The sequence below is a fragment of the Molothrus aeneus genome, chromosome 10 (assembly GCF_037042795.1).
Source record: "Molothrus aeneus isolate 106 chromosome 10, BPBGC_Maene_1.0, whole genome shotgun sequence".
NCBI lineage: Eukaryota > Metazoa > Chordata > Aves > Passeriformes > Icteridae > Molothrus > Molothrus aeneus.
Window position 1 is genome coordinate 21380153 of NC_089655.1, and position 22125 is coordinate 21402277.

General features: G+C 46.7%; 1 protein-coding gene across 5 annotated transcripts in view; it reads left to right on the forward strand.

Annotated features, from left to right (window-relative positions):
• TNIK (TRAF2 and NCK interacting kinase) overlaps positions 1-22125 on the forward strand; it is a 150982-nt gene that overhangs the window by 82566 nt on the left and 46291 nt on the right. For all 5 annotated transcript variants that reach the window (XM_066556229.1, XM_066556230.1, XM_066556231.1 and 2 more), the window contains exons 5-12: positions 6049-6159; positions 8474-8564; positions 9894-10024; positions 13320-13374; positions 14347-14425; positions 18383-18558; positions 20143-20209; positions 21064-21268. In XM_066556229.1, the coding sequence (XP_066412326.1) occupies positions 6049-6159; positions 8474-8564; positions 9894-10024; positions 13320-13374; positions 14347-14425; positions 18383-18558; positions 20143-20209; positions 21064-21268 (915 nt within the window). The remainder of the gene's footprint in view (positions 1-6048; positions 6160-8473; positions 8565-9893; positions 10025-13319; positions 13375-14346; positions 14426-18382; positions 18559-20142; positions 20210-21063; positions 21269-22125) is intronic.

The window sequence follows — 22125 nt, forward strand, 5'->3', positions numbered from 1 at the left end:
TTTGGGGGATAAACGTACTGGAAATTTGGTGAGGGGAGGAGGAAATACATTTGTAAGGTTTTCATTTTTCCTGTGTTCCTTTTTACATATAGTTGTAGTGTAGTTAATAGTTTTCTTTTCTTTATTTCTAAGTAGGAGCCTTCTTTGCTTATTCCTGGTCACATGTCACAGCAGAAACCAGGGAGAGGGTATTTTCATGGGAGCACTGGCATTGCACCAGCATCAAACCATGACACCAGCCATGGAGGAGAGGTGTGCTGGTGCCACTGTGTTAAATAGCTGTTGTTTCAGGATCTGATTGAATTAGGGCTCGTGTGAACTCTATCAGTCTTGCCTCACAGATAAAGGCTTGTTTATTTTTCATTGGCTCTTTGTTGGAATAAAACGGTTTCTGATAATGCCCAAGTAATTCTTTTTATCGACACTCGGGAGGCTGATACGGAAATAAAAAATAGGGAACTCTTTCAGTGGAGATTAAAATCTCTCAGAAACGTGGCAGGCTTCCGACATGAGGTATTGTCAGTGCTGCTGCTCCGTTCCACAGCAGCCACTTGCCCTGAAAGATGAGCTCAAGCTCACTAAACAACCCTGTTGTCAGAAATTAGGGAGCTGTGCAGAAGGTGTTATAGCAGATGCATCACAAATCTGCTATGTTAGGCAAAAAAAAAAGGAAGCAAAAGTCATAGGGACAACCTTTATGGAACATTTAAAAAGAAATTTTAAGATATGAGGTAGGTTTATTCTTGTGTTGGATATTGTGTTGCATTCTGGGGTGCTGTGGGTTTTCAGGAGGGTTTGTGTATCTCTAACTGAGGCGAGGGAATCCTCCTCTGGTGCAGAGGGACAGGGTGAGGGTGTGCTGCAGAAACTGGGGAAATTCCCAGGGATGTGAGGATCCAGTAAATTGCTGCTTCTCAGAGTTAAACTCATTAAATTCCCCTTGCTCTTCTCAAATCTGAGCTATGGGATACCAGGCTGTGCATAACCCAGAAAGGTTGTTGAGATATTTTGGAGTGGGTGATTTTTAAATGGTGGGGGATGAGGCATTCATTTAGAAGTGAATTTAGCATTTATTTTAGAGCTGGATGGGGGAGGTGACCCCATCCCAAAAGACCCCTGTCCTGAGCACTGCTGGAAGCTGCAGGCACTGTGACCCCTGTGCCCCTGTGCAGGGTCGTGGAGGTGCCACTCAGCTGGACACTTGTCATCTGCCCTTGCTGTCCCCTGTGCACTGAGGCCATGGACAGAGCAGCCCCCCCACCACGTGCAGCAGGCCCTGGGGCTGTGCAGAGTGTGGGGGCTGAGCAAAGGCTGGCACAACCCAGAGCCCACCCAGGGCAGGGCAGAGCCCGCATGGTCCCCAGGGCCAGCGCTGGCTCCAGTGGATGGGCTGCCATGGCAACCCTGCCCGCAGCTGCATCTGTCAGCAAGGGGCACAAATTGCTAATAGGCAGGTTGCCAGATAGCCACGTGGTGGGGTGTCCTCTGCAGCAGATAATCTGGGCCAGTGTGGGGGAGAAAGGAGTGAGGGTGATGTGGGAGCAGCCCCTGGGTCAGGGTGGCACTGCTGCAGCTGTGCAGTGCTCAGGGCTGTGATTGTGTGATTGCAATGTGTTTTTTCACTCTGTTGAGCTCTAGGGGCCCATTGAATTGCTTTAGGGTGATGTGAGCAGAGTCACACCAGGGATCAGCAGAGCAGAAATGGGGGCAGCAAGGCTCTGTTGAAAACTGAGCATGAGCTGTCAAAGCACTGGGTTACACCTGTGCAGCTTTGAGCAAGATTGCTCTTAATATGTTTATATGCCCTGAAAAATATTTTTGGGCAGTTGCTGATTCTTTGCATTACAGAAATTAGATCATGAAACATCTGAGAGGGGTCAGTTTTGGGTTGAGCTTTATCTCTCTTTAGTCTCTCCAAGCTCTGCAGTCCCTGGGGAGTGTGAGAGGATCGGGGCTGCTCCTCTGGCCCCTGACTGAGAGCTCAGGGTTACCAGAGCAGATTTCTTCTGCTGTCTGGCAGAGTAATCCAGCACTATTTAACTCTCACTGCTCTTCAGAGCAATGTCAGTGCTGTAAACACTGCAGGACTGTGAGCACAGCTCCTTCTGCTGCCATCCCTAACCCAAAGACATCAGCCTGCTCAGGACCCCTGGTGTCAGCTGCCTCTCTAAGGGGCATGGCTTGCTTGGCTGCCTTGACATCCAGGGAGATGCAGGCAAGTAATTTATTGAGGAATTCATGTGGGAGCACTTGGATGCTGCAGCTGGAGAGGAGAGAGCAGAGCAGTGCTGGCCCCGTGCTCCCACCTGGGTGTGTGGCTGCAGTGTCAGCCTGCTCCCACACCCCAGCACCAAGAGAAACAATGAAAACCTGGCCTTGTCTCACTGCTGAATATTTTAGTTACTGCTAAACACCAATTTGATTGCTATTTCTGTTTCTGAAAGGGGCATCAGCTTTTCTGCTGATCCCCCAAGGGAAGGTCTCTGTGTTTTTAATGCTCCATCCCTGCCTCCAGGTGCCACCATGTGGGGCATGAGGGACTCCTTTGCATGGGAGCCAGGCTGAGGAATTTGAGTGGCCTGGGCATATGGGACCATGTTGCACCCAAGTTCTGTTTACACACACAGCAGAAGGATTGATTTCCAGCAGCATTTAGCCTGAGGGTGTTGTGTGCTTGTTTTCTGTAACTTCAAAGAAGTCAAATTGTTCCTGAGCTGAGGCATAGGAGCACAGGAGGATTTGTCTTGTGTAGTAAAATATTTAATTTGGGGAGTTTCTCTGGACAAGCTGGAGCAGTTCACTGCAGGATGAATTGGGGTTGGTGTTCTGGAGATGCTTGGGTTTGAGCTTTTCCAGGTAATACACAGCAGTGATTGGAACAGAGGTCTTGCCATTCCCAAACTGAGGAAAGTAGTGGTTGATTTGAAAGCTGAAAAGGCTCTTTAAACAAAAAATTCATGAGACAGCAGGACACAGAGATTTACAGCTGCAGCTTCTGAATTTGCCTTGCTTATGAAGTTTGCTGTCACTCTGGTCTGAAGAGCTAAGCAAATGCTAAATGAACTGTATTTAAAAACACTTCTTCAATAAATGTCCTTGCAAATTAAATTTCAGAAGATGATCTTACCTTTAGCCCATCTTGATGATAATTTTAATTATGGTTAATATAAATTCAATATGCATTGCCAGTTTATTGTCTTACTCCATCATGGCTTCATCCCTTAAGAAAATTGGTAATGATGCAGGTGTGTGAGGGCAAAGCACTCACCCAGAGCTGTGAGATTTGTGAGAAAGTATTTTAGTATCCAAGTGCCCTTTGAAGCCTTTTCTGAGTATATTAAGCTCTGCCCTAAAATCAGCAAGAACTTCTGCTGATTTTAATTTTTCTCCTGTAAGACTGTTGGTTTGGTTTCCAACCTAAACATACCCATAGTGTTCATAAATTAATATTATGGTAATATCTGCATTGTTCTTCTCCCTCTCTGGTGCTTACCTGTCCTTATTGTTGGCAATATACACAGGTAGCCCATAGCCATCCATTCTCTGCATGGCTGAACAAGCCCTCAGCTCCTCTGAGAAGACCTGGTTGTGTTCCTGTACCCACTCCAGTGTGCATTTCTTGTTCTTGGGCTCCATCACCCAGCAGGACATCAGTGCCTGGCCTGTTGGGTGTCCCCTTGGCCTGCCATCATCTGTGGTTCCTCTCCTTGGAGGCTGCACTGTGTGAGCTGTGGGTGGGAATTCTGTAGCATCCTTCCTTCCACCTGAGGAGCATGAGAAGCCATGAAAGCAAAAGGGGATCCCAGTGCTGCACACAGCAGCCACCCACACATGGGAATGGGGCTGTTCACATGAGGTGTCCATCAAGGACAAGGATACTCAGCCTTGTCACCTTTCTGCTGCTGGATTTCTTGGAGAATTCATGGCAGAGCTTTCAGGCTGTTCATGGTGCTCAGCCCCCTTGGATCTGGAGCCTGTTGGTGCTGGCAGAGATCTGCCAGTGCTGGATATTTCCCTGTGGATGCTATGGGAATATGCACCTCTTAAAGAAATTCATTAGAAACACCCCTTCTATGACTTTATCTTTTTCTCTCTGTTAATTTAATCTCCAGCAGGTTCCACAGTTACAGATTTGGGATACATCAGCAGGTGGCTGTATGATTCCCCTCCTGATGCAAAGTTAATCTTTGCTCTGTGGAAATCAAGGGCAGGGTAGATGGCCAAGCAGACTGCCAGCTCCATTAAGATAATCTGGCAAATTAATGGATGTACTGTGTACTTTTAATGGGATTTCTTCCATATTCTTTTAAGCATTTTGTTTGCCATGCACAGCATAGCAAGCCCTTCCTCTTCCTCTTGTTCCAAACTCTGGTGAGAGCCTGTGGAAGAGTTTCCCTGGAAGAAGACTGGCAAGGGCAGCATTTTGGATTGCAAGATGTTTGTGGCTGGCTCAGCTATCAGGATTTTGCTTTCCAAATTTGCTGCTGCGGTATCCCAGATGTTAGTTAAATCAGACACACATGAAGACACTTATATTCACCACGTGTCAATGGTCCAAAGGGAAGAGAAGAAAAGCAACTTTGAAACCAGTTGCTCCATTATTCCCCATTCAGTGAGCAATGAGTAACTAGGACTTAGGCCATGTCAGTGACCCAACTGGATGGCTTGGCTGCTGCTGGGGTGGAAGAGCTGTAGGTGCATTCCTTGCCTTTGCATGGGGCAGATTTTAGCCAGTGACCCATCCATTTCTGCCATTTTTTCCATTTCTTGAAGCCACTTTCATGACTTAACAGGGATATTCAAAGAATTTTTCAGCAGCAGTTCAGGAAGAAAAGAGAAACTTAACATCAAAACTAAAGATAGCAGCGTGGTCAAAGCCAAGTAAGGTATAGTCTGCTCAAGTATTTTATTTAGCCTGAAGGTTTATGGCAGTCCTGTGTCTGGATTTTATGATCATTATAATTTATGATAGTCTTAAATCAATGCATTTGTGCAATTTGGTCAGGAGTAACCCTTCTGCTGTTTTAATTCTCTTCTTGGCCTGTGCTTTTAATCGTGATGTCACTTGCTTGGAGAACGTTAAATGCCATGTAAGCCTCATGTGATAAGAAACTTGAAACATGCACATTGAAGAATCTGGCAAAGGAATATCTTCAAGTAGGAAGCAGATCTAATTGGAAAGATGGTTTCACATCAGAGAGGAAGGCACTTGCCCAGGCCTTGGAGGAGGCTTGTTGCATACACGGGCTGTGCTCACTTTCTGGAGCACGCTGATGGCTCCTGCACACCCTGGGATCTGTGAAATCCCAGGGAGGCAGACTCACATCCCATGCTATTTTTGTAATGTTTATTTCACAGTTGTTCAATGACAAGATAAGGTTGGGCTGGGTTAGATCATTACATTTCTATATTTGATATACTGAAACTTTGGAAGGTGTACAAGTGGTGGTGGCCAGTCATGTTGGAACCAGCCTGAGCAGTGGGACAGCAGCTCTCTCCTGGGAAGTGTGACACTGCCTGGTAACCTTCCCCTCAAAGGAGGTTTCCTGCTCAAAGACATGGTCGGAACCAAAGTTTGTCTGGTTAAATAAAAAATAAAAATTGAAAAGTACACCTGGTTTCTAAATCATAGGAGGCTTTCAAATATCTGCCTCAGTGCCTTTGTATTTTCAGGTTTGAAGAACTTGCATGTGAGAGGCAGAGTTTTGTTTTATGGCTGTTGATACTAAACATTGATCAGAAATATAAAGTAGGGTGTGTAGGGGTAGGGTTTGAGATTCTGATCTCCTCCACTGATTTATAGCACTGGACTGATTCCTGTTTCTTGCTCCCAATCTTCTGGAGGGCCACAAGCCTTCCAGCCTTTTACTGTTTCATTTTCTCTCAAACCCCAAATGGATTACAAGCTGATAGGTCCAGGATGATGTTCCAATGGCTCTGTGTAGCACCATGGGGTCCCCACAGAAGCAGTGCCAGTGTCAGGATGCTGCTGCGGGTGTCACTGCACGACATTGATGGCATTAATGACACTCCTGTTCCCTCTGGCAGCTGGTGATGGAGTTCTGCGGCGCTGGCTCCGTCACCGACCTCATCAAGAACACCAAGGGGAACACCTTGAAGGAGGAGTGGATTGCCTACATCTGCAGAGAGATTTTGCGGGTACGTGTCCAGGGGGAGCTGGATGTGGTTGGGAATGTGGCAGTTCAGGGCTCAGGGGACACAGGAAGCCTTTGGCTCCGCAGATTTTGTGGATGCTGTGCTGCCATGGGCTGGAGCCTCTGTGCTGCCAGCGGGCGTGAATGATTCATGTGCCTGTATGATGCATAATAAATAAGCCCTGCTTAATGCCCTTTAGCTCTGTTAGCTGCCTGAATTTTAACCCTCTTTTTCCTTCAACAAAAATATAATCTCCTATTAGTATTAAAAGGGCAAAGATTTATTTACGTTTAAATTATGTTTTTATTTAACAGAAAGGTAAGGACTAATAAAGTCTGTGGAAAGAAGAATCTTCATGATTAAAAAGCATCCTATGTTTTATTAAATCCACATGTCTGATTTTAATGAGGATGCTGTAGCTTTTATACTCACAATATAAATGTTTGACTGAAATGTCATAAGATGGGCCATGCCAGAGTTTCATGTACTGGGAGCTGGCAAAGTCTTCAGCAAAGACTTTCCTGCATTTTGCATTGCTGAGCTTAGAGGATGGAGTTGTAATGGTTGCCCTACATTAAAGTCTATTGCTCTGTGAGTGAAAGACTTGTTCAAGAGGAAACAGGAATATTTGGCATGTGAAGGAAATCTGCACAAGAGCTATCAAGTGATAGGATGAGAGGAAAAGGCCTCAAGTCACACTAGGGGAGATTTAGGAAAAATTTCTTCATCAAAGGGGTTGTTAAGCACTGGAACAGGCTGTCTAGGGAAGAATGGATCCCCATTCCTGGGGGGATTTAAAAGAGATGTGGCTGTGCCACTTAGGGACATGGTTTTGTGGTGGCCTTGGCAGCTGTCAGGGTTGGACTCTGTGGTCTTAAAGGTTTTTTCCAACCTGGACAATTGTTGGATTCTATGAATGAAAATGAGGCAGAATGATCACTCCAAATGGATGTGGCTGACACTGAGGCTGCCACGGGTGTCCAGAGGTGACACAGCATTTCTGCATTGACCCTGAATGCCACTGCCCACACCACAGTGATGTGCAGAACATGCTTGGCATTGTAGCTCATCAGCTTTTGTATGGACACTGCTTTCAGTGCCAGGAGGGCACAGTTACATGGGCTTATTTTTAGTGTATGAGCTCCATGAGCCTGCTCCTTAAAATAGTCCCTGGCAGTGAGTCAAAACCCAGCCTCTGACTCATGTCCCAGGGCCAGCATGGGGTAGTGTCACCTACTGCATTTTGGCCACACATTGGGGTGGTGGTGGGTGACCTCTGTGGGGTTTGGGGTGAGGAAAGGCTCCCAGCTTCACACTGCAGAACATGGCTCAGGCTTAGTTCAGACAATGATGGACAGTTGGAATTCTAACACGAGGCTCAATCCCACATTGTTAAAGGATTTATTGAAATCATGTGGAATTTTTGTTTTGCCTCAAATGCTCAAAGGTGCCTGTAATCAAGTGTAATATGGCTAAAAAAAGGACTCCTATACAGATATAATCTGTTCCACAGTTTTCCCAAGGTAATGAGCATAAAATGACTAATAACTACCAGAAACGATAGCAGAAATCCTTTTCTTCCTCAAATATGAATGTTTAATGTGAAATGCAAACCTAGTGCAAAATTAGTTTTTGAAGTAATCCATATTTTTCCTAAGCTGGCAATCTGGGTGGATTTTGCTTTAAAACTGAAATAATAAACGAATGAAATAAAAATGTGGGTTGCAAAAAGAAATTAATGAGCTAATAAACCAGCACAACAGCAAAGCTAGTTTACCTTTAGCCTTTGAGACAGGCTTTTCACTTGAGCTATATCTCTATTAGGGATATGTGCAAGTTATAATATTTGTATTTTCATGGTAGCTTTTTTAATACAAGTTTCTCAGTGTACTGAAATCCAGTTTATTGGACCGATATAACAAGAGAATTGTTTTCTTCAGTTTCTGGATGATGGAAATGGAGAAAGGAGACAAACCCATTCTATTATTTCTACCACAGAAATGGCTCCCTGAGGCAAGGGAGCACATGGGGGAAATCATGTCTGGAGTGACAGAAGAATTTGGGTTAATACAGGTTCCTGCTGGAATGGGAAAGATTGGGTTAAAACCCCTCAGAATGGGCAGGCTCCTTGCCAGGCATGTCCTCCCAGCATGGGACATGGGACAGTGTTTGGAGCATGTGATAAACAAAAGCATTCTCAAGTGCTTAACTCCAACTGTGAACCTTTCATTTCTGGAGCATAATTGGTTGAGGAGGAATGTCAGAAAATAACATGCTTTGAACTTGGGTTCCTCTAACCTTTCTCTGAATTCTCCAGGGCTTGAGTCATCTACACCAGCACAAAGTAATTCACCGAGACATCAAGGGACAGAATGTGTTGCTGACAGAAAATGCAGAAGTGAAACTAGGTAAGAGTGGGTTAGAGCTCCTGGAAACTGCAGGTGGCCTGGCTGGGGAGAAGCAGCAAAACTGGCTTGTACATGACCTGAAGAAAGAGGATGGGTACCAAGAGCTGCTCTCTGGGCTTTGTTATGTTGGCTTTGATGCATGACCTTGGGTGCTGACCAAGTGCTGTGCCTCAGACTGCCAGGGGTTGATGGCCAGGTTCTGCTTGCAGAGATGCACTTGCAGTGGTGTTTCTGCTCAGACAGCTCTGCCACCAGGTACAGGTTAAGCAACCAACACCAATTGTTCATGCCCTGGATTGAAAATTGCCCTGTGATCACCGCCAGAAGTTGTCAGTGGCTGTTCCCCCACAGCTGCATAGCAGTGTCCTAGAGAATAGTCCATTTTCAGTTTAGCATGACATAATCCAGACTCCTTTTCCAAGCTAACCTGATGGAGGGGTTTAATTTGCAAGAACTACTCTGAATTTTGTGCACTCTACCTGGAGAGGAGGAGGCATTGGTGTGGAGATCAGCAGATCAGTGCAGATGATGTGCTCACATCCTCACTTGTCCAGTATTGATGTTATTGAGGCTGTCTTTGCACAATTAATTTATGTTGGTGATGGAAGGTCCCTTACACTGGTCATGTGTGGTGCAGGTCTGGTTTTCCCGTGCCTCCTCTCTCCCTCTACAGCAGAATAAACCCCTGGCTTAACAGATGGCACCACCAGCTCGTTGGGCTTTATGCTGGTGAGGATTCCTCTCCAAGGGGAAATTCTCCAGGGCAAATCTCTAGCCATTGTGTTGTGCAAAGTGCAGTTAGTGGACCATGGAGTATTCTCTCATTGGTTTGATTTCATCATTTTTTGCTTCATTTTGCAGCTCTCTGCTTGACATTTCCCATGGGCCTTTGTCCTTGGTCCTTAGCTCCTTAAGTCTTTTGCATTTCTGCCATTTGCAGCAAGAATTTAGGTAGAAAAATGAGGCTTCCACCAGTATTTGGCAGGCTTCAATTCAAATGAGCAAGCATAGAACAAAGGCTGCTGCTTATTCATGTAGCTAACCCTGTTTCTCATTAGTATGAGGAGCTGTGATTTCTTTTCATTGCCTCCTGGCAAGGAGGAGAAGGCACAGGGTTTTGTACAAAACCTGGACATCAGATGATCAGGTTTGTCCTTGGCTGACCTCTGTTGATGCCAGCAGAGATCAAACAGGAATGTCTTCAGCCACGTCCCCCTTTCCTGGCTGTGCAGGGCTGTTCGGAATGAGCACAATGTTTTACATGGAGCAGCAGAGCATTGCTCAGGTTTGTCTCTGACCTTACCATGCCCTGCTGTCTCCCTGCTGCAGTGGATTTTGGTGTCAGTGCCCAGCTGGACAGGACTGTGGGCAGGAGGAACACCTTCATTGGCACGCCTTACTGGATGGCCCCCGAGGTCATCGCCTGCGACGAAAACCCCGATGCCACCTACGACTTCAAGGTACCTAAACCAGCATCTCCCTGCTCAGGGAATCATTGCAGCAGTGAAAAACACATTGGCAGGCAGCACAGGCTCCTCCTGCTTTCTGGCTGTGGGATTTTGGGATGCCAGTTCAGGTCCAACCTGAATCTTGGTTGTGCTGTTCACGTATCCAAATTTACTGTGAGGAGTCTTTCCCCGTGTGGAGAAAGGTGTCAGACTCAGGCTTCCTACCTGCTACCCTGCTTTTTGGTGCTTTGTGTTTAAATGCTCCAGTCAAACAAGCTGTATTTGCTCTATTTACTCTGGAGAGGAGTCAGGTCAGGTTTAGAAAGAGTAAAATCACATCCTCTGGCCTGCAGGCTGATATTCACAGGGAGATGTGAAGGCTGCCACACAATCAGACATTTAGGGGACTGACCTACTTTTCACATGTCTCTCCAGCCTGTTTGAAGTTTATTTTTGGATCAGTGGCAGCACAACATCGCTGCTGAGTTATAATGTGGCACATAGCCCTGTGCCATGCAGCAGATCCACAGCAAGGTTAGGAGTCCCACCTGCCCATTCAAACTACAGTGAGGTCTGATGTTTAAAGCAAGGAGAGCTTATTAAAGTTTATCTATTATAGTTTATCCTGTTTCTGCCTTACTACAAGTTTCTGGACACACATCTGTAGAAATATCCCTTGGTTTTTTGTCCCTTGCTTTTTTGAAGTGTCCCAGAACTTGAATTTCTAGCTCCAAACCTCCTAAGGTCCACTGAGTGTGTCCAGAGAGGAGGGCAGGGCATTGCCACATGAACTCTGGGGGGGAAGCTCAGGCATATGTGAAGCTTGCTGTACTTCTGTTCATGTGCCTGCTGAGAGGTCACTTCACAAGGTGACGTTTAAAAAGGACTTTGAGACCCTGTGGTGTGAGCTGCTTTCTAAAAGTAGAACACTCCAATGTAACAGAGCCACTGCCCAGCATTGTGATACAATTTTGGCTGCAATTACTGATTATTCAGAGAAATTTTTGAGAAATGAATGATTTTAAAGAAGCCAAATGATGCTTTGCTCTTGCAGCCATTTAAGTGCATCAGTCAACTTCTGAACTGAGGCTTTTCCAGAGAGCAGCTCTCCAGTCTGAGTTCATACTCTGGGTTACAGAAATTGTTAATGATGGGGACATGTAGAAATAGTTTAATCTCCAATTACTTATTACTCTTTGATTAAGCAATTACAACAAGCATTTCCTCAGCTCTGCTGAGGGCAGTGCTTCATGACAGGGCTGCACCTTGCACTGGCTGCTCTCACCACAGCTCCACCAACAGCTGCCTGTGCAAGGCTCTCATTAATCACAGCTTTTTGTTATTATTTCTTTTTAAAAGGGCTGATATCTTCATAGGCTACTTCTACCCTCTGAAATCCCTGAGGATTTTCCTCCTGCCAGAATAACTGGGGCACTTAATATGCCATGGACTGATGCACAGGCTCCAGGAGCAGAATCCCTCTATTGTCCCCGAGGATCAGATGCTCACAGCGAGCCTCTGAAGTTGGCTCTGGCCATTTTCCCGTGGCTGGGGGTGTGGAACAGGAGCTGATTGCTGCTGACACGCTCCTTGCAGGGTGCTTTCAGAGCTCCTGGTGATGTGGGAGCCACTGGACATTAGTCCACACCCCGGATCACAGCCTTGCACCTGATGCTCCTGCTTTGAAGTAGGGTGGGGAGGATGTAAATGGTAATTATTTCTTTTAAAAAGGATGCAAATCAGATGCTCTCAGGTTTGGCTGACTGGCTTAAAATACTGAATACAAAAAATGAGATTTATAGGGTGAGAAAAGCAATCCTCACAGGCTTAATCTCTTGGACAAAAAGCCTCTGATCTCACTGTTTTCTTAGCCAGAAAGAGATGCCTGTGTAATCTATGGAAGGAGGCAGTAAATACCTCCTCACATAAATAAACCACTTTAAAAAAGAACAAATAGAACCCCCCCCAGCTGTTGAGGTTATTTGTTGTTTTTTTCCCCAGCCAGTCTTCCTTTTTTCTTTAGAGATATCTTGTCAATAAGCTTAGAATCAAAAGGAGGAGGAGAAGGGAGCCTGCTTCCCTTCCCAAGTCAAGGCAATGCAAATACATTAGCACAGCATCCCTTTGCTGGATGGACTGAAAGGCTTTTCAGTCTTAAAAATAAAAAAAAAACATTCAAAAAAAATCCTGAATTCCAGATCATTATAAAATGTGTGCTTCCTGCTGAGCTTTCTGCTTTCTCTGGGAGACTCAGATGATAATCCCTCTCTGTATTCCTCCAGCTTTAAGATCACTTGGCATCTTGCATATAATACTGGGCACCTCAATATGGAAAGACACATTAGGAATTTGGAAGGAGTTCAGTGGCAACCCAGAGGGAAGGGGTCATGTGTGCTGAATCATGTGGAAAGACTGTGATAATTAAGTATGCAGCAGAAATCCCAGCTGACCAGAAACAAAGAATGGATGAGACTGTGCTGTGAAAGGGCTGAAAATAAGATTTGAGAGAGAATTTTTAAGCAGGTTCAGAGATGTGTAACAAGGACAGCAGTTGTTGAGGGACAACTTGAGCTAAAAAAGAGGAAAAGTGCCCTGAAATTGGAAATCCAAGTTGCCTTTCCTGGAGGGTGTATGTGAAAAGGTGCTTGTGGCTCCTGGAGTCTCTCTCTGGCTCTGGCTGGGCTTTTGGGACTCTGTAGTGGGAAAAACTGCCTGTCTTGGATTTATTCACTAAATGGTAGATTTAGAGGCTTGAGGCAGTTTAGAAAGAGCAGCTCTTGAACTGGAGAGGAGAAAAGTGAAGTGGGACTGCAGGGACGTGGCAGAAAGCAGGGCAAGGGAGAGCTGGGTGTACAAGAGGAGGGGTGGAAGGCAGAGTCCATCCCTTCCAGCCTTGGTGGAAGCAGCAGCATTGGTCTGAGTCGTGCTCCCAGTCCAGCAGATGGGTTCTGCTCGTTTCTCTCCCTGGGCACGTCCAGCCTCTGCCTCCTGCGCTGCCAGGAGAGCCAGTCCCTCCCCTGGGGCTCCTTTCCAGGGCTGGGGGTGCAGCCACAGCTCAGTAGTGATGGTGGGGTGGGGAGGAGGCACTGGAGGGCAGAGAGCTGGGGGTTTGGGTGATCCTGCTGGCAAGGGAGAGGATGGAAGGAAGAGTGTTAGAGGCATGAAATCAGAGTTTCCCAGATAGGTGCATCGTCTCTGCTCTGATCCTTCTGGAGACTCAGGGCCGAGCTAGGCTTGGGAACAGGGGGGTAAATAAATGTGTGCATTCCTCCTTGCACTGGCAATGTCCCTCTGCTTTCTTCCACAGAGTGACTTGTGGTCTCTGGGGATAACAGCCATCGAGATGGCCGAAGGTGCTCCCCGTGAGTACAGTCATGGCTCTCTTCTTTACCCCTGGGTTAAGGTGACTGCTGGGCTTTGCTGAGCACCAGCCAGAGCTCAGCTCTGTGCAGGGAACACCACCCCAGGGATTTCCCTGGGATTGCTGAGGTGGAGCTCACAGCACCCATGGGGACAAAGCTGCCAGGGCAGCATGGCCCAGGGGCAGGGTGGGCAGGGAGCAAAGGCACCTGTGTGACACCTGATACATCTTGGAGCACTCTGGGACATGGTTTCCTCAAATAAAACACAGATGAAGAAGGGGTGGAGGACTGGAAGCAGGTAGAACACCTCAGAGCTGGTGTGACACTGGTAGTGACACCCTGGTTCACCTGGGTGCAGCTGCACAGGTCACACTGCCACAGTTTCAGTGTTGTCCTCAGACTGTCCTTGCTGGGAAATGCAAGTCAATAAAGCAGAGCATCATGCCATGTGGTGTGGCTGTCCCATGCTGTGGCCCAGTGATGTCAGCACCTGGCAGGTGCTGAGGACCTGGAGCTGCAGGAGCAGAGATGTCCCCAGCCAGCCCCTGCAGTGACCCTGGCAGTGCTGGGGACACTCACAACCCTTGGATGGGGACACCAGACCCTGAACTCAGAGCCCTGGGATGGGGACACCAGACCCTGAATTCGGAGCCCTTGGATGGGGACACCAGACCCTGATTTCGGAGCCCTTGGATGGGGACACCAGACCCTGAACTCAGAGCCCTTGGATGGGGACACCAGACCCTGAACTCAGAGCCCTGGGATGGGGACACCAGACCCTGAATTCAGAGCCCTTGGATGGGGACACCAGCCCTCACCTGAGCCCCAGGGCTGGGGGTGTCTCTGGGGGGTTGTTGCTGCACTCATCCAGCCACAAGGGTCTGGCAGCCTCAGAGGAAGCTGGGATCTCCCAGCTGGATCTCCCAGTTGGATGTGTGTGCTGTATTTAATGCCTCCTCTTACAAATTGCAGCTCTGTGTGACATGCATCCCATGAGAGCCCTCTTCCTCATCCCCCGCAACCCGGCCCCGAGGTTGAAATCAAAGAAGTGGTGAGTTTCTTTCTCCATCTTTAGGGACTGTAAAAACATTGCTGGAACAGTCTTTTTCTGCAGCTGGGCACGCTGGGGACATGGTGTTGATATTTATGTAGTTTTGGGGGTTGGTGATGGTCTCCAGCATCTCGCTGGTGAGTGCAGGTTTGGGTTTTGGTCTTCCATGGAGAGGAAGTTTGTTCTGGAGGATCCACAAGGGGATGGAGGCCTTCCTTGGCATGCAGAGAGAGCAACACACTCCCCCTGCCATTTCACAGTGCAGAATTGGCTTTTCCTGGGCAGTTTGTGCAGCCTGAAGTCTGATGACACTTTGCTTGGCTCCCGTTTCATTCCAGTCAGGTTCTGTTCTCAAGTGGAAACATGTATCCAGGCCAAAGAAAAAAAAAAGAGGATGGTTTATCTTGAAGGCCCAGGAATGCAGAGATTTGTACTTTGTTTGGGCTTTATTTTAAAATTTTGCAGGAAAAGATACATCACTGTTTTGGAAAAAAAAAAAAAGCCAAAAAGGAAAAAAAGTGAGGCATGCCAATAAAAACCCACAGGAAAAATATTCCTGAAGCTCAGCCAGATGTTGTTTTGTTACTGTATGTTCTGTATTGATGGAAGTGGAGTCCTTAAAAACACTTGTCTTTGGTTTGTGCTGTTTTCCTGCCCCAGGTTCAGCAGTGTTTTAGTCAGGAAAGATCTGCCACATGTTGGAGAGACAGCACTGCCCCCTGTTCCCAGATGGGCCGAGCTCAGAGGGAAGCTTTGCCTTAATCCTTTAAATTTTGCTTAATATTTTACTGGTTGTACACCCGTAAAAAGGAGAAGAGCCTATGGTATGTACTGACAGCACTTGGGGAAGGAGCAGCAAATATTTTATTGCTGACAGAGGAGTGAGAGGGACTTGGAGACCTCTGCTTTGGATGCATGTTGTTGGGCCTTTAGGACCAGCCTAAAAACTCACCTAGGCTTTGGCAGGAGGCATCTCAGTTTGGTCAGCCTGATCAGCTGCTCCAGTACCAAACCAGGAGGAGAAGGGACCATTCCCAGCTGGCTCTGCAGAGGGTGTCAGATATTCTTGCTCTCTTTGCATGACCTTTTGAGGATACAATTAGTCAGCTGAGAAAATAGTGTAGGTGCTTGTTTTCTGCCAGATCACCAGTCTGCTCCTTTGTTATCCTCACTCCTACAGCACAGAGAGGGTTGTGAGACTTGAGAGTTTATTTTTCATACAAAAGTGCTGTTTATTCAGCAAAGACTCCCTCAGCCTCCAGGCAGAGGGGAGCTGATGAAAGCAGATTTTGAGCAGGATGTTTCCCCATGTCCTTAAGGTAAAAATGGTGCTGGGATGGAATTTGTGTTATAGTCCCTGCCCTGCCATTGCAGGATGTGCTCAGTGCAAGGTGGCATGTTCCTGGGCACCCCCTGGCCACACACATCTGGCAGCTGTGCCAGGTTTGCACATCCTGTGGGGTCTGCCTGGGGTCCTTTGGTCTGCCCAGAGTTGTGCCAGGGGTGGCATCCTGGGTGCTTTGATGGAAGATCTCCTGGGAAACCACGGTGTAATGAAACTCCAGCTTCCAGAGGCAGCTTGGTGCTCCCCTTCCATGATCAACCAGGCATCCCTGGTGTCCATCAGAGCTGGGACATGTGCACCTCAGCTAGCTCAGACCTCTGTTCATCTTCCAAGCTGTCATTGCAGTGGAAAGCTCCAAAGGGATCCAGATAAAGCTCCACCAGCTCCTTGAAAGCAAATTTTTGCAGCATTTTCAGTGTGGCACTAGACAGATTTGCTGTCCTTGGCTCATCTCTCAGCTGGAGGTGTTTGGGCCTTGCCAGGATGAGTCCTGGAATTCTGCAAGCCCATCCCAGGAAGAGTGGAGATGTTTGACCAGGCTTTTGGGCTGGTTTTCACAAGCACAGGTCACAAGAACAAAGCAAAATGGAGAAAGGTTCAACTTGAGTTTGTCCTTGCTTTTGTGCACAGCAACACATAAATAAAAGCACACTTCATGGGCAGACCATCTTCTTCCTTGCATGCAAAAGTAGTGGAGGGACTCCAGTCCCTTTGAGGGTAAGTCAGGAAAGCCAAGAGAGAACACTGGCATGGGAGCCTGCCCTCAATTAAAAATTGCAGAGAGGAAAATAATTTTCTTGCTTGCTAAATCCTCAAACTAGCTTTTGAAACAGCGCTGTGTTCCAATGAAATTAAAGTCTTTGGTGTATCATTTTCTTTCCCAATTAAAGGCAGCCAGCAATGAAGCTTTATTTTCCTCCTCCCCTGTTTGCAGGCAAAATGAACTCAAACTTTAGTGATTTTGTTCCCATAAACCTTCTCTAGCCCTGTGTTGTAAAAGACATGAAACCTCTTTGTTAATGAGGTGATATTTGCACCGTGGTACCACTTTTCATCCAAGCAGCTGCAAAAGCTTTGCAAACATTGATTTAAGCTTTACAAAGCCCAGGAGCTGGAGGAACGTGTGTTGCTCCAGGAAGGTGGGCTGACCTGGGCCTGGGAGGGGATGAAATGTGTGCTGGAGTCCTCCTGGATCAGAGCCAGGGAGAAAGCCCTGCTCCTCAGCCCCAGTGAGGGCTGAACTGTGCCACTGGAAAGGCTGGCTTTGAGAGAGGAAGATTTTGGGAAATGCAGCAGCCTGAGCTGGAAAATGGAGGGGAAATCCCTGTCCATAGCTGCTCAGGCAGCAAAGGTGTCTTAGGGCATCACAGGGCACAGGGACTCCCATGCCATCACTTCCAGGAGGACAACTTTTCAGCTGCATCACCTGTACTCTTTTTGCCCATGCTCTGGACCACACATCCAGGACTGGAGTCTCTCCAGCTTCACACCAGCAAAGGAGAATCGTATTTTAAAAGTGTATTTTTTTTTTTTTTTGAGACTCACATTGATTGTGCCTTCTAGGTACACTGAAACACTGAGTTTCTCAAGGCAAGGTGGGGAAGGCAGATCTGCTCATTAGCAGAGCTGGAGGGAAGATTTAATTGGATCCAGTAGGATATTTTATTTTTGCATCTCAATTTGTATGGATTAGCACTTGAAAGATAAATCACTTTTAGTCTGACAGCTTAAAAGTAAAATCCCTGAAAGCTTATTGTTTTACTTCTAATGTAATTCTGTAGTATCTGTTGGCTTCTGACATTAATTTATATTCATTTTCTTATTTGCTAAAGCAACATAGACTACAGTAGCCTGTCAACATTTTCCTTTCTTGTAAATCCCTGTTCTCTTGAGTTTATAATGTGGTGAAATTAGTTCCAGGAAAACTTTGGATATGCAGCACTTGAGACTAAGACAAATTTGTTTATTAAAGATCTGGCTGAAACTGTTTTAGCTGAGATTGAATGTGACTTTGTGGGCAAGGAGGAGGGCAGGGCTCTGTTCCCATCTCTGTCAAAAGAGCATGTCCCAGTTCCAGTCTCTCAGTCCTCCTGTCCCAGTCTGTTGGATCAGGGGGCCTGGGGCTTGCTGACCCCCCAGCCCTGGTGGGTTGTGATGCTGAGAGAGCAGGGAGGGGCTGTAGGCAGCAGGACCATCCAAAAGTTGTCTGAGATCTACCAAGCCCTGCAATGTTGACACTTAAATCCAAAAAAAAAAAAAAATTTAACCTAACTTGTCCCACTAAGCTTCACAAAGATTCATCTCTTGAAACACTGCCTGGGGGTTATAAAATATGAGAAACAATCCACTCAGGCACTGTGCTTATATCTGTGTGTGTTGTATCTCGTTTCTACCTGCAGTTTCACAGGTTCAGAGGGAAGGGAAGGGAACAGGAGCTTTTTTTTGGGTGCCATAGGTGACATCTTGCTTTGGTGATACTCTGGTCATACTGATGGTTCCCAGCTTTCTGGGATAACGAGCGAGACCTGGGAAAAATCATCTCAAACTTTCTAACATGAGAATCAATATATTTACCTGTTATTTCTGTACCTTCCTTCCCTGTTCTTGACCAGGTCTAAAAAGTTTCAGTCCTTCATTGAGAGCTGCCTAGTGAAGAACCACAGCCAGAGACCAACCACGGAGCAGCTGATGAAGCACCCCTTCATCCGGGACCAGCCCAACGAGAGGCAGGTCCGCATCCAGCTCAAGGACCACATCGACAGGACTAAAAAGAAGCGAGGAGAGAAAGGTCAGTGGGCAAGAGAGGAGGGTTACTGGAGAAGAAACAGCACTCTGAGCAATCCTTGACCTCTGCCATGTTCTCAAATATCTCTGTCTGGGTAACCTGTGACCTCTTCTTGGGGATCCCTAGTGCAGACCAGGGCACGTCCAGGCAGGTGAAGCTTATGGGTAAAAGAGGGAACACAAACAGGACTGGATTGCCCAGTACTAGTTCCCCTTACTCAGATGGCTGAGATTGTTTGCAATCTCATTAAATTCAATAGATGTGAGCCTTCATGTGGTTTTGGGGACAGATTGTTTTGTGTGGTTTGATTCCTCTCAGTCGTTGAAACGAAAATAAATACCTGTAACTAAACAATGCGTGTTCATGCAAAGCAGACAGGTGACTGTCATTAGAGTTAATCAGTGTTTTTAAATATATTTCTTTTCCTAATGAAAAATGATGCCATTTTTTAGGCCAGGTGGTAATTTCCACATGGAACATCTAAGCCTTGATTCATTAAAGCGTGTGTATAAAATTTACGTTTGCATAGATCCGTGCTGGCGTGTGGGAGGGTGAAGCTGCTAAGCTGAATTTTCCCCAGCTCACGTATTTCATGCCAAGTGTGTGTTGATCTACGTGACATCCCTGCAAGCACCAGCAATGAGCAGAGCTGTGCAAACCAACATCCAGATAAGACCCTTGCCCCAAAGCAATTCCGCTGACTAGGAATAACCCATTAAACGGAATGTTTTCAGTGAACTCTCCAGGCCCTATCAAAGCCCTCTGCAAGAAAGATCAGATAGCAGAAGAAACTTGTTAAAGTATTCAGCTGCTTGTGAACTGAATTTTAATTTGAAAGCTCATTTGTAGGATCCAGCAAATTAATATGTTGCTATTTCTCTTCTTATTGGTAGCGGAATTAATTTTTCATGCGTACCTTCCAGCCCCTTGTAATAGATTTCACTACAATCAAAACAATAAAATGGGATCCCAGTGAAGTATTAAATGTGTTTAGTCTGGCAAATGAAGGTTGGACCCTAGAGATGGAGAGTAATTGGATAAATGCAAGCCTTTCTTTGACTATAATTCCCTTCATCCGATAAAGATGATATCCCAGCAGAAATTGCAGTATGTAACACAACATTGCAGTGAGCTTTTATGTAGATATCTTCATTGCCTGGAAATTACATGGATTTGCATAGGAAAAGCATATGTTTATGGAAAGAAGAGCTGGTGCCTTCAGAGCCTTGGTTAAATCCCACCTTCCTGTGGCTGTGGCTCCAATGGCTGGTGGTGCACCTCCTGTTGCAGAGCCATCCTGAAGAAGGGGGTCACTCGCTGTCCTATAGAGATAAATTCTTATTTTGTGGACGCCCCCATCTTTACATCAAGGGGCTGTGGTTGTCAGGGCTGTTGCCCACTGTGCTGGTGCTTCCCTGGCCTTGTGGCCCCCATAAAACCACAAAATGCAGAGCAGTAATGCTGCTTATTCTTGGTCATGCAAGGTAAAGAGAATTGGCTGTTCTGCCTTCAGAGCTCTTGGGTTTTCAGCCACTGGAAAAACAAATTAGTCCAGCAAAGGGCACTGATGAGCAATTCTGTTCCTAGATGAGACAGAGTACGAGTACAGTGGAAGTGAGGAGGAGGAGGAGGAGAACGACTCTGGAGAGCCAAGGTAAGAATCAGCATTTCATTTGTGCCCTTACATCCCTTTAGCTGTGTATAAAATCAGCTTGGATCGTGGGCTCATGTGAACTGGAAATGGAAAAAGGACATTCTGAGCACAGAGTCCTGTTCCCTGGCAGAACAGAGGGAATTCTTGCTGCCGGGTGGTGCGTGGGTATGAACTGATGCTCTGGATCACCTTAACCAAAAGCTGGGGAAGAAAAACCCCATTGCCTGTGGCATCTGCAGCACAACATGGTGCTGTCATGGGAATGTGGATATTGAGATGTGGAAAAATGTGAGGTGGAATAAAAAAATTCTTTAAAATGTGGTTCCTTCCATCCAAGTGTAACTCACTCCCTATTTCCATGTAATTTTTCACCATGAAACCTCCCAGGTGCTGCTGCAAGCACCGTGGGGCTGGAACTTTCTTTGCTGACATTTTTCAGAGCCGTTGTAATTAGTATCAGGTTATTCCATTATTTCTCTGAGATAATGTAGTATTTTAATAGCTGGCAATGATTCATGCTAAATGTGCTTTGTGCACAGCTAAATATAGTGCGTGCCAGCCGCTGCAGCACCAGAGGCTTTGGTTAGAAACTTAATGTAAAGGAAACCTTGCCATTTCCAGTGAGTAAATGACCGATGAGCCAAGAGCAAAGAAAAACTAATTGCCATCCTCCACCTACACGACCTGCCCTGACACCTGCAGGTCCCCATCCCTCCACCCCTGCTGCCCAAGCTCTGTCGGATGCTCGGATGCTGCTGGGATGGAGGGGAGAAGGGGCCACGCTGGAAAACCCTACAGGGACAAGAGCTGCAAGTCCGCAGGGAGGGGATCTTTAATGCTTCTCCTGCGTGCAGCTCCATCCTGAACCTGCCCGGGGAGTCGACGCTGCGGCGGGATTTCCTGCGGCTGCAGCTGGCCAACAAGGAGCGCTCGGAGGCGCTGCGGCGGCAGCAGCTGGAGCAGCAGCAGCGCGAGAACGAGGAGCACAAGCGGCAGCTCCTGGCCGAGCGGCAGAAGCGCATCGAGGAGCAGAAGGAGCAGAGGAGAAGGCTGGAGGAGGTAACTGGCCAGGGCCGAGCTTGGCTTTGGGTGGAGCAGCAGGATTTCTGCTGGCAGATCCCAAGGGACTGTTGGTAATAGTTTGCCTCCTTGAGCCGCGTCTCATAAGTTCTTGGAGGTGTATTACTCACCCAAGATAGCTCAGCTGCCTTTGGAGGCATGAAATCAGCAGGATGGCTTCTGGTGCAGTGTTGGAAACACAAAAGTTTAATAAAAGGCAAAATAACAAATAGAGAAAAACCGAGCCAGGTGCAAGAGGTTCTTGCTCCTGGTAAAACACATCACAAAAGCCGTTAGGTTCTTTGTTCACTTCTTTTTTTAGTAAATTGACTTTTTGGCTCCTGTCCAATTAGCTGTCCTTAAGTTTGAGGTGAAGTCCCCTAGGCCTGTGAAGTGGTTTTTTCACCTAATGGAGGAGAGAAACTTCTGGGCTTCTTTCCTTTTTGAGGGGACAAAGGATAATTTTGTCACTCTGTCAACAAGGGGCACATTCCTGTGACTGTTCTCAGGTGGTTTAATGTCACGTGCTGACCTCTCCAGTCAGTAACCCCAAACATTTTGTCACACTGGTCAAGCCCCTCTGCTCATCCTTTTGGTGTAGCCACCTCCAGCCACTCTCCCCACCATAGCCAAGTGTTGCCAACTTCTGTGAAGGTAATAGAACTGGCTTGCTGTAAATAAACCCTTGGAATTCCAAACCTAAAGGGATCCCTGGAACTACTGAGCAGAGTTAGCCCATGACTGGGGTGACAGCTGTGTTCAGTCAAGGTGTGCAATCCAGCATCTGTCAAGTTCATTATCATTATTTGCTCCTGTGGACTGTTACAGTTGAAAAGAAGCTGAAAAGCTCAATTTGC